General features: G+C 37.8%; 1 protein-coding gene across 2 annotated transcripts in view; it reads left to right on the top strand.

Moving 5' to 3' along the window:
• The window catches only part of VEPH1 (ventricular zone expressed PH domain containing 1), a 255,018-nt gene that overhangs the window by 26,599 nt on the left and 215,161 nt on the right, over positions 1-13,258 (top strand). For both annotated transcript variants that reach the window (XM_063620307.1, XM_063620306.1), the window contains exon 3: positions 9,651-9,866. In XM_063620307.1, the coding sequence (XP_063476377.1) occupies positions 9,651-9,866 (216 nt within the window). The remainder of the gene's footprint in view (positions 1-9,650; positions 9,867-13,258) is intronic.

The following is a 13,258-nucleotide window of genomic DNA, read 5'->3' as shown; positions in this document are numbered from 1 at the left end:
GAAGAACACTGGAAATGCAATAAAGATATCTATTGAAAGAAAGAAAGAAAGAAAGAAAGAAAGAAAGAAAGAAAGAAAGAAAGAAAGAAAACAAGGAAAGAAGGAAGGAAGGAAGGAAGGAAGGAAGGAAGGAGAGAGGAAGAAAAAGAAAGAAAGAAAAAGAAAGAAAGGAAAGAAAGAAAGAAAAAAAATTTGTAACTCACTGTAGGTTATAAACCCAAAGCTGGTTTTTAGGGTTATGGTATCCTTAAGGGAAATAAAAATAATAGCCAACATTTATCTGCACTTTTACTGTGCACCAGACACTGTTGTAAATCCTTTCCATGTATTAACTCATTGAATACTTACAACAACAATCCTAGGCCCAGATATTAACAATATTCTAACTTTAAAAATTAGGAAACAGAGGCACAGAGAGATAAGCGATTGCCTGAGATTGCGGAGCTGGTAAAAGCAGAGCTGAGCCCTTAGCATGGGCATTCTGATGCAGTCCATGTTCTTAACCACTAAGCTATGCTGCCTCTAAAGGAAGGGAGGGAGAAATGATTACATCCTCTGCCTTAGGACATCTCCATTCTTATCTTTCAAGTTTCCACTCCCATGCCAAATTCATTCTTCCCACCACCAACTGCTTTATTTCAGGTATTCCCTCCCTTTTGCCAGTGGGCCATTCCCTGAAGACTGCTTTCAGCATAGGTAAGAGTGACTTAAAAGGTTAATGAATGCTGAAGTGGAGGTGTGTTGAGTGAGAGTGACCCATCCTGATAAACAAGCCTGGAGCAGCACAATTTGTGGCTTTTTCATTGTCCTACTTCTCCAATTTGACACCCCACCACTTTAGGATAAATTACTTTAAAATTGACAATGACTAGGTCACTGTGAGAATGACTCTCTAAATCTGGCTTGATGGGTTTGACATTAAATAGATTTGGTCCTTAGAAGTTGCTCATTTTAATATGCACAGGTACTGACCCAATGTCGAGCCCAAACATAAACACATACACATATGTATTTCAAAAGAACAGGATATTTTCTGGAATGCAAGTCAGAAAACCCCTAATTGCAAAGCTGATCCCTTGCCAAAAAGCTTTAAATGATTCAATTATACCACTAAAACAGGTTAAAATTTTTTTTTGTCTTTTCGAATATTTGTTAAAGGAAGCAGTTAACTGCTTATTCAGGTTTTCCCCCTTTTTGGAGGAAATCTCATTTTGGAGAACTTTTTTCTTCATGCCATATACAGAATTTGAAGATATAAAATTTTCGAAGTTGAAAAATCTCTTTGTAGTAAAGTGCTGTGTAATAAGAAATTCATAGCTTTAAGAGGCTCACAGTAATATCAAAGTTCATAACTGATGTATCTATACCTGATATATTACTATATTCGCTGCAATTATGAGCAATGTGAAGTAATTTATCTTTATGGACAGCTGCTTAACTTTTCTAGTTAGAAATCATAGAATATTTGCCTTAGGTTCAACAATGTCACTGACACGATCCTATACACAATGGCCTCATTTGAAAGGCCCCTTTCAAAATTCTCTGATAATTCATTACTTTCTTAGCAATGAAAACTGAGTTTTAGTGTTCATGACCAAGACACAGATGCCTGTCATGTATTTTTCAGTGAGTTGCACCTTCCACTTTTATTGAGGCTTGTTTCATTCAGAAAAACATCTCATTGTCATTTATTAATACACTATTATTTGGACATTGTTTGCTCTGCTTCTCAGTGTCATCTATATAAACTCTGTTCCCAGGAAAACAGACTTTGAAATGGTGATTACCATGCAGAACATTTATAGGGGAGTGCTCTGAGAAACAATACCTGTTAGAGAGTGGATGAAACAGGATTGGGCAGAGGAAAAATTTGCACTGTAATGCAGCTGTGAAAAAAAAGCCTCAACTAATCTCTCACAGGGACCTCTGAAACTGGGATGACCCTTCAGAGTCATCCTACGACAAGGGACCAGGCCTTCGTATCTCCATGATGACTAGTCATTGGATGCAGGTTGTCCAATGGGAGGAGCAAAATGTTGAATGAGGCCATTCCCTTTGACCACAGAAAATTTCTATAGGCAGACTTGGCTACAAACCAACAGCTGAGAGAATGAGTACCTAGGTCCTGGAGAGGGGATTTGGGCAATGTATCATCATGTCCACTATAGTCTACCCCAGCACTGTTCTAAATGGTATGCTTTGTATGATAAATTTATCCTGTATGGAAACAGCTTCTCTGATAAGCTGATTGATCTCTTGTTCTGAGGAAATTTATAATAAGAAAGTTAGTAAGAAGATCTAACATGTCTGTGATTAACTGGTTTCCTTGAGGGATGGTGCCATTCTTCGGGCCCAGCATTAGCTTCTGTTGCTGGCAGATTTCACATTAGGGCAGCATTGAATGATACATAGCTTCTATCCGTCACCATAGCTATTCCATTTATGTGCCTATTGGATCACACTAGAGTGACTGATGACAGAGGCTTGATGTCATTTAGCTGAGTCATTCTCTCTACTTTGTGTTTTTTTGCCTCTTTTGTGATGAATGCTCTCATGGGCATTAACATGGGATAAAAAAGATGTTTATACTTTGTACCCAAGTCATGTGTTCACCACTCTAGTTCTTATCAAGGCTGCAATTGGTAGGCATCATCTCTGTGGTAGGCGGAATAATGGCCCACAAAAAATGTCCACATCCTAAACCCCAGAACCTGTGAATGTAATCTTACATGAGCAAGGAACTTTCCAGATATAATATAATTAATAATCTTGAGATTGGGAGATCATCCTGGATTATGTGGGTGGGCCCAATATAATCAAGGGTCCTTATAAGTGGGGAAACAAGGTCAAAGGTGGAAGAAAGAGAGGGAATGATAAAAGCAGAGGTTGTAGTGATGTGCTTTGAAGATGGAGGAAGGGACCATGAGCCAAGGAATGGGAATGCAGGTGGCCTCTAGAAGCTAGAACAGATTAAAAAAAAAAAAAATGCCCTCAGAGCCTCCAGAGGGCACCAGCCCTGCTGACACCTTGACTTTAGTCCAGTGAGACTGATTTTTGACTTCTGACCTCCAGAACTTCAATTTCTCAACACAAATTCTTGAGCCAGTAAGTATGTGAAAATTATTTGCAACTATAACGAGAAGACAAATGCAGTATCCCTCCTTTACAACCTATTCAGGATTTCCTTCATCTTCAGCTAGCACCTCTACTGATCTAAGTTGCTTCCTAGTTGAGTTACTCAGATGCTCTTTCTTGAGGGGTCTGAGTCCCTGGACTCCATTCCTTTCTCAAGCTGTGACTGCTCCATTGTCCATTTACCATCAAAACTGGACAAGGGAGTACCAAGAGATATCCCCATTGTGTAACAGCAGCCTACTGTCTCCTAATGATCATGGCCAATTACTCCTGCCAGGTTGGCAACTCCTTTCTTAATCTGCTGGTCCCTTGACACAAAGAACCTGAGATGACTGGGCTGTTGGGCTCATGTATTCTACCTGCAGGGAATACAGTACCATGCAGTGGTCACTGTTTTAGTATGTGTACTGCCCCTTGGAGGATGGTGTTTCATCCTTAACAGGATATATGGTTGAGTTGCTTCTTTGCAAGCCTGCTCCATTGATTCATCAGTCTAGCATTATTGGGGTGGGGGCAGAAGAGGTTATGGTATGTGATAGAACCAGTGAGTCCCATGATCTTGTGCCTACTGCTGTACATCCTTTGCTATAAAATGGTTCTTTGGTTTAATGCAGTGTTATGTAGAATCCTATGTCAGCAGACCAAATGCTCTGTGATCCCTCAAATAGTGAATCAGGCTTAAGCCCTGTGGGCAGGAAAAAAACAAACCCAACCCTGGATTACATGTAAGTTCCACTCAATATGATTGATGTCCCTTCCAGGGTGGAAAAGGTCTAATGTAAATAACTTGCCGCCAAGTGACTGATTTGTTTCCTTGAGGGATGGTGCCAGTCTGAGGACTCAGCAGGGGCCTCTGTTGCTGGTAGGTTTACATCAAGGCAGTGCTGGGTGATGCCTAGTCTCTTTCCCTCACCATGGCTACTCCATTTATGTGCTGACTGGATCACACTGGAGTGACTGATGACAGAGGCTTGGTTGATGTCATTTGGCTGAGTCATTCCCTCTGCTTTGTGTTTTAGTGCCTCTTGTGTGGTGAATATTCCCATGAGCATAAAAGATGTTTATACTTTATGTCCAATCCCATGTGTGGATCCATGCTTCTTACCCAGAGCTCCTTATTTCCAGTTTCTCAATCTTTCTTTTTTCAGGCCTTTGGCCATTCAGCCAAGCCATTTTTCTTGCCACACAAAATTAATGATCAGGTGTATGGCTGAAGCTCTGACCATTGGGAGAATGTTCCCTCACTTTTGTCTTTCAGGGTCACCCCTGAGTAGGTCTATACATAAGAGAAGTCAAATTTTGAATTGCACCCACATACCCAGCCAATCCATCAGTAAACCAAGTTGAGACATTTTCCTCCTCTGTCAGCTGGCCATGAGGGAACCCCTCATGTAAGATGTTATTTCTATAGTGGTTGATGACACAGGGTTCCGGGTCACCTGCTCACACAGCTTATTTGTGCACTCTGGCCTTGTTCATGTCTGATCCAAAATGTACCACTTCCTAGTAAAATACTTGAACTTCAAAAGTTAAGAAAAAAATCAAGCATAATATGAGCTAGTATGACATATTTAAGGCCAAATGTATCCATCATATCACTTTATATAAAAGGGTAAAAGTCACCTATTTTTTAAAAAAGACTTTTAGATTAGATCACCAGGCAAAATCTAGCAAAGAAGAGACATATATTTAATGACTTAGGAAATGAGTTAGGAAATGTAAAAATAGGCTGGACATGGTGGCTCACACTTACAATCCCAGCACTTTGGGAAGCCAAGATGGGGAGGATCACTTGAGCCTAGGAGTTCAAGAATAGCCAGGGAAAAATAGCGAGACTCCATCTCTACAAAAAAAAAAAAAAAAAAAAATTAAAAAAGTAGGTGGGAAGGTGGCATGCACCTGTAATCCCAGCTACTCAGGAAGCTGGGATAGGAGGAACCCTTGAGCCCAGAAGGTTGAGGCTGCAGTGAGCCATGGCACCACTGCCTATGGAGAGCCATAGGCACTCCAACCTGGGTGGCAGAGAGAACCTGTCTGAAAAAAAACAAAAATTAAAAATTAGAAAATCTAAAATTAAAAGATGCAAAATTAAACAATGATTTACTTGACTATAAAACACATGTGAATAATTCAAATTAAAGCAAATCATTTTGATGTTTACCACAAAACCATATCACATATTCAAACCTAATATATAGGCTATTTCTTTTTTTTTTTAACGTACCATGCCACATTAACAGATAAAGCACAGGAAATGATCCTTTGACACAGAAAATCAGCGCTGAGTCAAAACTAATCCTTTTTGCTTAAAATTGTGAGAAAGAGTTTGCCCAGTCATTTGCTAAGGCAGGGCCCTCTGTTCTCAAATGAAGACCTGTGAAGTCTACATGTAGCTCTACCATGCTTAAATTGTTGATTATGATAGAATGGTTTGGACCCAGACGATGATCAAGGACCTAGTATATGCCTATATACTAGGCATATTTTTTACTATTAAGAATCGTTGAATAATGCTACTAAATTGTTTCCTAGAAAGTTATATAAAGAGAGTTAACAACCACTCATTTGATACAATATATGCTGTAAAAGCAATTTTAAAAATAGGAATAAAATAGGCAAATGATTTGAGGAAAATGTAAACCAAAAGGAACAGGGATCATGTTCTTTAGTCAGATAAGAAAAAGTTCATGCCAGAAGCATTCAGTAAAATAAAGGCACTTTGTTTTTTTAATGGATTCAGTTCACAAGAGTTATAAAGATTAAGAATATCTTTATGTTAAATTACGTAGCAATAACATTCATAAAAGGAAAATTCCAGGAGATACCAGTAAAAACAGATAGACACATTAGTTGCAGGAAATGTTAATTCACTTCTGTTGAGCCACTGTAAGGTCAAATAATAAGTAAGATTATAGAGAGCTTAAATCTTCCAAAATCCTTTTATGGACTTAGCATAAAATTGATATGAAACCTGACAAACATAAGACCAAATATTGACACAAAAAATTTAAATAAAATATTAAAAACAGAATTTAGCAGCACATTAAAAAGTTATTTCCCAAGATCCAGTACAACATGTTCCAGGAATGCAAAGTTAACTAATATTGGGAAATTTGTTTCTGTAATTTATCATATCGATAGATCTAAGGACAAAAATATTTGATATATCTATAGATGCTAAAAAGGCATTTAATGAAATTCACAATTTATTCTTTATTTAAAAATAAACTCAATAAAATAGCAATAGATTGATACCTCTTTAATATTGTAAATTATAATATTATAAAATCTCTCACCCAAAAAGCCAGCATAATGCTTACTAGGGAAATTAAATCAAATATATAAACTTTGAAAATAGAAAGTGATGTATTCTATATGATTTTAAATATTTACTGTATTTTTTTTTTGGTTTTGACCATAAAATTTTATGCCAGAAATCAAGAATCAAAACTAGGAACTAAGCTAGCATTCTTGTTCTAATCACTTTTATGTGAAATAGCATAGAAGATTCTAGCCAACATAATAAGCCATGGGATTTATAAAATATATAGATCTCAGAAAGGCTGCATAAAACACAAAAATCTTTTTAGAAAACCCAAGATGATGAATTGAAAATTTATCATAATTAAGTATAGTTAAGCTAAACAGCAAGTTACAAAATAAATACAAAAAGCAGGACATGGTGGCTCATGCTTGTAATCCCAGCACTTTGGGAGGCCAAGACAGGCAGATCATGAAGTCAGGGGATCGAGACCATCCTGACTAACATGGTGAAACCCTGTCTCTACTAAAAATACAAAAAATTAGCCAGGCGTGGTGGCACGCTCCTGTAGTCCCAGCTACTCGGGAGGCTGAGGCAGGAGAATTGCTTTAACCCCGGAGGCGGAAGTTGCAGTGACCTGAGATTGCACCACTGCACTCCAGCCTGGGTGACAAAGTGAGACTCCATCAAAAAAAAAAAAAAAAAAAAAAAGAGATTCATTTAATCAGCAAAAACTAATTAAAAGTTCTAATGAGAAAAAATATTTTGTTAACAACAACAAAAAGACAAAATACACTAGGAAACACGGTTAAAAATTTGTGAAGCTCAATAGCAAAGACATGGAGTCAACCTAAATGCCCATCAATGGTACACTGGATAAAGAAAATATGGCATATATACAGCATGGAATATTACACAACCATAAAAAAGAGCAAGATCATGTTATTCATAGGAACATGGAGTTGGAGGCCATTATCCTTAGCAAATTAATGCAGGAACAGAAAAACAAATACTGCGTGTTGTCACTTTAAGTGGGAGCTAAATGATAAGAACACATGGACCCACAGAGGAGAACAACACACACTGGGGCCTATCAGAGGATAGATGGTGGGAGGAAGGAGAGAATCAGAAAAAATAACTAATGGGTACTAGGCATAATACTTGGGTGACAAAATAATCTGTATAACAAACTCCCATGATATGAGTTTACCTAAATAACAAACTTGCACATGTACCCCTGAACTTAAAAGTTAAAAAAAATTCTGAAGCTTACATAGGGAAAGTTGCAAAATTAGTAATGTAAAAGAATTGAGAATGGCAGACAAAAACGACAGCCCTGAAATAGAATCTGATATATTTAAAACAATTACTAGGAAATGAATTATTCACTAAATGGTAGTAGGAAGATTAGGTTAGCTATTCAAAAGAAAATGTACATTTCTACTTATTTCCATCAATACCAGATAGATTTAAGAGCTAAGCAAATGGTTAAAAGATGAATTTCTAAAGTAATAAATGTTGAGTGTTTTGTGAAGGCCTTTTTAATCTGGAAAAACGTAGAGATGATTTTTATTCAAATTTTGAATAAGGAAAACTTGAAGTTAAACAAAAATCTGTTACAGGAATCACACAGAAAGAAAGGAAAATGTGTGGATAATATCCGAATGTGCTTAGAATACCTCTGTATAAACATAAGGATTTGCTGAGCCTGGCTCCCACTGAGGAAGGGGACTGGGATGGATGAGGAACAGGGCTGACAGGGATATTAACTTTTCACTGTAAACCCTTTCTTTGCATCTTTTGAATTTTTGTACCATGTTTATGTATTACCTTTCAAAAAAATGTAAACAACTTAAGTTTCCGATTTAGAAAAGGAAAAGCAATGAGGCGCCCAAAATTGACAAATATAATTACCTAAAATCTTAGGATGTCATTGAATAGCAGCAAAAAAACTAAAAATAATGAAACATAGAGATATATTTGCAGCCAAATGTCAAATATTCACTTAATATCCTTAATAGAAAAATATATTGTAATAAAGAAGGATCCAAAAAAAAAAAAAAGATGAGGTCACCTAAAGAAAAATATACACAAGGTACCATGGGTAGTTCCCAAAGGAGAAAATACAAACAGCCAATAAACACAGAACCATTCAACCTCACTTTTGGGCAAGGAAATTCCTAAGCAAAACAGCAATAAGATACGTTTCTCAGTAATCAAATTAGAAATATTATAAATACTCTGTTCTTGTAAGTGTACAATAAGGAGATCATGCTATTACCCAGCTGGAGGGAGTTCACATTCATAAAACCTTTCTGGAACATAGTTCAGCAGTACCTATTTTGAGCCTTAAAAATGTTCCCGTCCTTTGTCTCAGAAATTTTCACTTCTGGAGGCTCTAGTATATAAATAATTTGCAATGTAGAGAGAGCTTCATGCACAAGATGTTTACTGCCCTATTAGTTATAGCAACAACAACAGAAAATTGTTACAGCTGGAGTTTGCTGTAGTGCCGAAAAACCCCATCACTTCCCATCTCTAATCTCACATGATGATGTCAGGCTCTAAATACTTTCCTGCTCTATTATATTTTCAGTTTTGTGAGTCCACTATGTGAAGTTTACAGTCAGTCTAATTTTCCAAATTAATGCAATGGGCCTGTTTTTCACATTTAGATGTTTTGGAGGTCCCATTATTTCTCAGTAAAGATGATCAGGTATTTGAGGGGGAATTAAAATAGGGGAATGGAGGAAAACCTAATTGGGGAAAGGTAAAATGGGTTTTGTAGTTACTTGAGTTGAAAAGGGAGAGATGAAATGATGTGTTCCATTATGTCCAGAAAGAAGGAGAAAACTAATGAGGGGAAATTGAAGGGTAATTTGAAACATTTCACAAAAGTTGCTGAAATGTCAGAGTAAAAAGTAACCTCTGCCCTGTAATGGACTTAGAAGCTGAAATAGTCTAAAGATTAAACCCACTTGCAAGTGAATAGTTAAGCACTTGTGTACTCTCAGGGATCCCTGTCTAAGGGTGATAGTAGAACCTGCTCCATTTTAACATGTTTGTGTATCTGCCTCTTCCACAAGATTAGGATCTCCAAGGAAGAAAGCCTTTATTGTATTAGGCTTTACACCCTCACCCCTTAGCACACAGCCTGGTGCACCCGTTTTCTAAATGACTGAGTTAGTATTTTGTCCTTTGAAGGATAACTTTCTAGGGTATTATTTAACATGAAGATTTTCTTTCCAAACAGGATTACCAAACCAATAACAATGACCAGGCAGTAGTTGAAATCTGTATCACAAGAATCACAACAGCCATCAGAGAGACCGAGTCCATTGAAAAGCATGCAAAGGCCCTTGTGGGGCTCTGGGACTCCTGCTTGGAACATAACCTGAGACCCTTTGGGAAAGATGAAGACACTCCTCATGCAAAAATCGCATCTGATATCATGAGTTGCATTTTACAGGTATGTCAGTGTTCAACATCAGGCTATTTGATACTGAGTTGGCAGCCTAGGTGAACCCGTGATGTCTCTGAACCAAGAGCCAATGCTTCTGTAGCATTTAGATACTGTAAAAAGACACCACAAGCCATCAATAGCTGGGAGGGCTGGTAATTAATAAACTGAGAAAGTTCTGTAGAGCTCCTGCTACATGCAAGACACACTGTAGGGAATTCAAGCAATACCACTGCAAGCCTCTAATCTGTTTGGAGAGTATACATATAAAAAGTTAACAATAAAGCAATGTGTGCCAAGACCCACAGGAGGAGTACTAAAAAATTCAGAAGAGGAGATCTCTTTCATCCAGGGAGAACACAGTAGAAGCAGAAAATGAACTGAGGGGCAGTGAGCTCGGGATATAGCAGGAAAAGTGACTAAGTCATTTCAGACATATTTCTATATGTATTGAGAATTTTTCATGATGATATTTGCCTGTTCTGACCACAGTTAATTCTTTCCTCTGGTCTAAACGTGAATTTGGAGTTTTGGGTCAGCCACTAATGAGTTGTGTAACACTGCAATGTTGGGCAAGTCACTTACATTCTTAAGCCACAGGGTCCTCCATGTGAAGTGCACATTAAGTGACATTGTCTATGACAAATTTACCAACCAGAGATGTTGATAGGTGTTTCTCAAAAAAAAATTTTATGATCAAATAAGTTGGGAAACAATTCTTTTTTCCCTTTTGAGCGATCACAATGTTTCATGGCATACTAAAGGTTTTGTAAAGTACCGCAATAAAGAAAGCTGGTTAACCTTGTTTAGGCCAGCATTTTCCAGTCTGATTTCACCATGAAACCTTCTTTCTCCTCCCCACTCCCAACACAACACTATGAACATCCCTCAGAACCTGTGTTCCACTGAGCACAGGTCAGGAAATTCTGGTTATGTTAAAATGCTTAGCAGTGCATGTCGCAGCTGATATGAGCGTCCTTTATTCTTCTTCCTTTTTTTCCCACTGTTGTTTATGATTAACTGGATCATATTTTACCTTGTCTGCTCAGTCTAGCAATTGATCAACTGAACAAAAGACTCTTCATGCACCACCACACTGTGTCTCCTTCATCCCCAGGGTTAAGGGTAGGTGGGAAGAAAATGAGGATTGCAGCAAAATTAACAAAAGATGAATAGTGTTTGATGGAGCACCAAAGACCCAATGCATTTGCTCCTCATTGGTTATCCTGGTATATTACCGATATATATCAGAAACATAGATTATTTCACTCCAATGTGCACCTTAACAGACATTCAGACAATTTAACCATCCTATCCCACTCCCCCTGCAGGTTCAAAACCACTGGTCTTTAGGGCAGCACTATCCAATAGAAATCTAATGCAAGCCACAAACGGAAGTCAAATATGTAATTTTAAATGTTCTCGTCCCAGGGTGAGTGGGGGAACAGTGGTGAAGTGGGAGAAAAAGAATACAAATATATTTATTACCACTGAACTATACACTTAAAAATTGTAAAGATGGTAAATTATATATGTATGTTTTATCTCAATTAAAAAAATTAAAAAGGAAAAAATTCTAGTAGCCACTTAAGTAAAAAGAAAGATGAAATTGATTTTGATAATATATTTCCTCAACCCATTATATCCAAAATAGTATCATTTCAACATGCAATCAATATAGCAATTTTTAAAATTTATTTATTTATTTTATTATTATTATTATTATTTTTGAGATGGAGTCTCGCTCTGTCGCCCAGGCTGGAGTGCAGTGGCACGATCTCAGCTCACTGCAACCTCTGCCTCCCGGGTTCAAGCGATTCTCCTGCCTCAGCCTCCTGAGTAGCTGAGACTATAGGTGTCTGCCACCGCACCTGGCTAATTTTTGTATATTTTTAGTAGAGAAGGGATTTCACCATATTGGCCAGACTGGCCTTGAACTCCTGACCTTGTGATTCACCTTTTTTTTACACAATTCTTACATATTTGATGTGCATTTTATTGCATCACTAAATGGACTAGTCACACTTCAGATACTCAAGAGCATCCCATGGTCAGTGGCTCCTGTGTTAACACAGTTTTAGAGTAATCAGATAAAGTTTTCTGGGTGGAGATCGTGTTTGGAAGGTTTATGAGCAGTAAGCAGGAATTTCACTAGATAGGCTAAGTAGAGTGAGAAGACAGTCTACACAGGAAAACACCTTGTGCAAAAGTACAGATTTGTGAAATAAGACCAAGATCAGAGAATTATAAGCATGCTACCTTTCCCAAATGCCCATAATTCTAACATTTGTGTTAGATGGGATGTTTTATTCTGAGTAAAGCATTGTGTCTCCTACTTAAAAGGGATGGGTATGGTGTAAGGAATTAAATGTTTTTGAGAAATGGAAATGCTCAACTCACTGATGATCAAGACTTACTGGAAATGAGTTTGTAAGATTGTTGAGAGCAGGGTTCTGAGTTCAAGGGCTGATATTTTGGGAAGCGAAAGAGAAAAGGACTGAAGGCTAGTAGGCTCCTTGGTTAAGAGGGACAAGTCAGGCAGAGAAGTGAGTAAGTCTAGCATGTAGGGCTGGTGTAGGGATGGGGTGTCCATTGTAGGCCCTCAGAAGGAGGCAGAAGCCACTAAAATGGAAAGCATGAAGGCCTAAAGGCAAACTTGCTTTCAGCAAAGTTCAGCATCTTGTCCTGGCCACCCCTGGAGGTCCCAGAAATGCAGCGCCAGGAACTAAAGGCAAAGCTGTGGTCATAGCATTTATATTTAGCTCTCATCAGATTTTAAAGGGAAGTTTTTGGCTTGCAGTAAACATTGAAAGGATGATTTTGGTATTACTTGTAATTTAGGATCCTGTGGGGAACGTGTAGAAATCCAAATGACTCATTTTCTTCTTTTTTTTTTTTTCAGTAAAATGAAACAATAGACCAACTTTCAAAAGTTAGACACTCAGCATTTTTAGCTTTACACAAAATGGAAGGAAAACAAACAACAAGAAATGAGTGATTCCCTTTCCACCCATCCCATCTCCCTAGATAAGCAACCCAGGGTCTTACTAGTCTGATCAGGCAGAGGCCCAGTCATTTCTTCTTCCCGAACCCTTGGCCATTTCATTTGATTTCTTTTTTCTGGCCACTTCACTGTCATTTTAAGCTAAGTGTACACACACACACACACACACACTTTTCTTTTTGTCCCCCAGATTTCCTCTTGTCGGCCTACACTCAAACCTACTTCAGGTGACCATTCCTTTTCCTCTTTTAGTTGGTAATTATACTTCCTTTCTTGGTCCCTAAATTTGTGAACTTGCCACATTTACCTTAAAATAACTTTTAAAATTCCAGAACTCACCTTCTACTGACTTGGTATTGAGGAAATTCAATACAAAATCAGTACATATATGGGACAT

This window comes from Symphalangus syndactylus, chromosome 17, assembly GCF_028878055.3.
Source record: "Symphalangus syndactylus isolate Jambi chromosome 17, NHGRI_mSymSyn1-v2.1_pri, whole genome shotgun sequence".
Taxonomy (NCBI): domain Eukaryota; kingdom Metazoa; phylum Chordata; class Mammalia; order Primates; family Hylobatidae; genus Symphalangus; species Symphalangus syndactylus.
The sequence above is the reverse complement of the archived record's forward strand: the minus strand, read 5'-3'. Positions and strand labels throughout refer to the sequence as shown.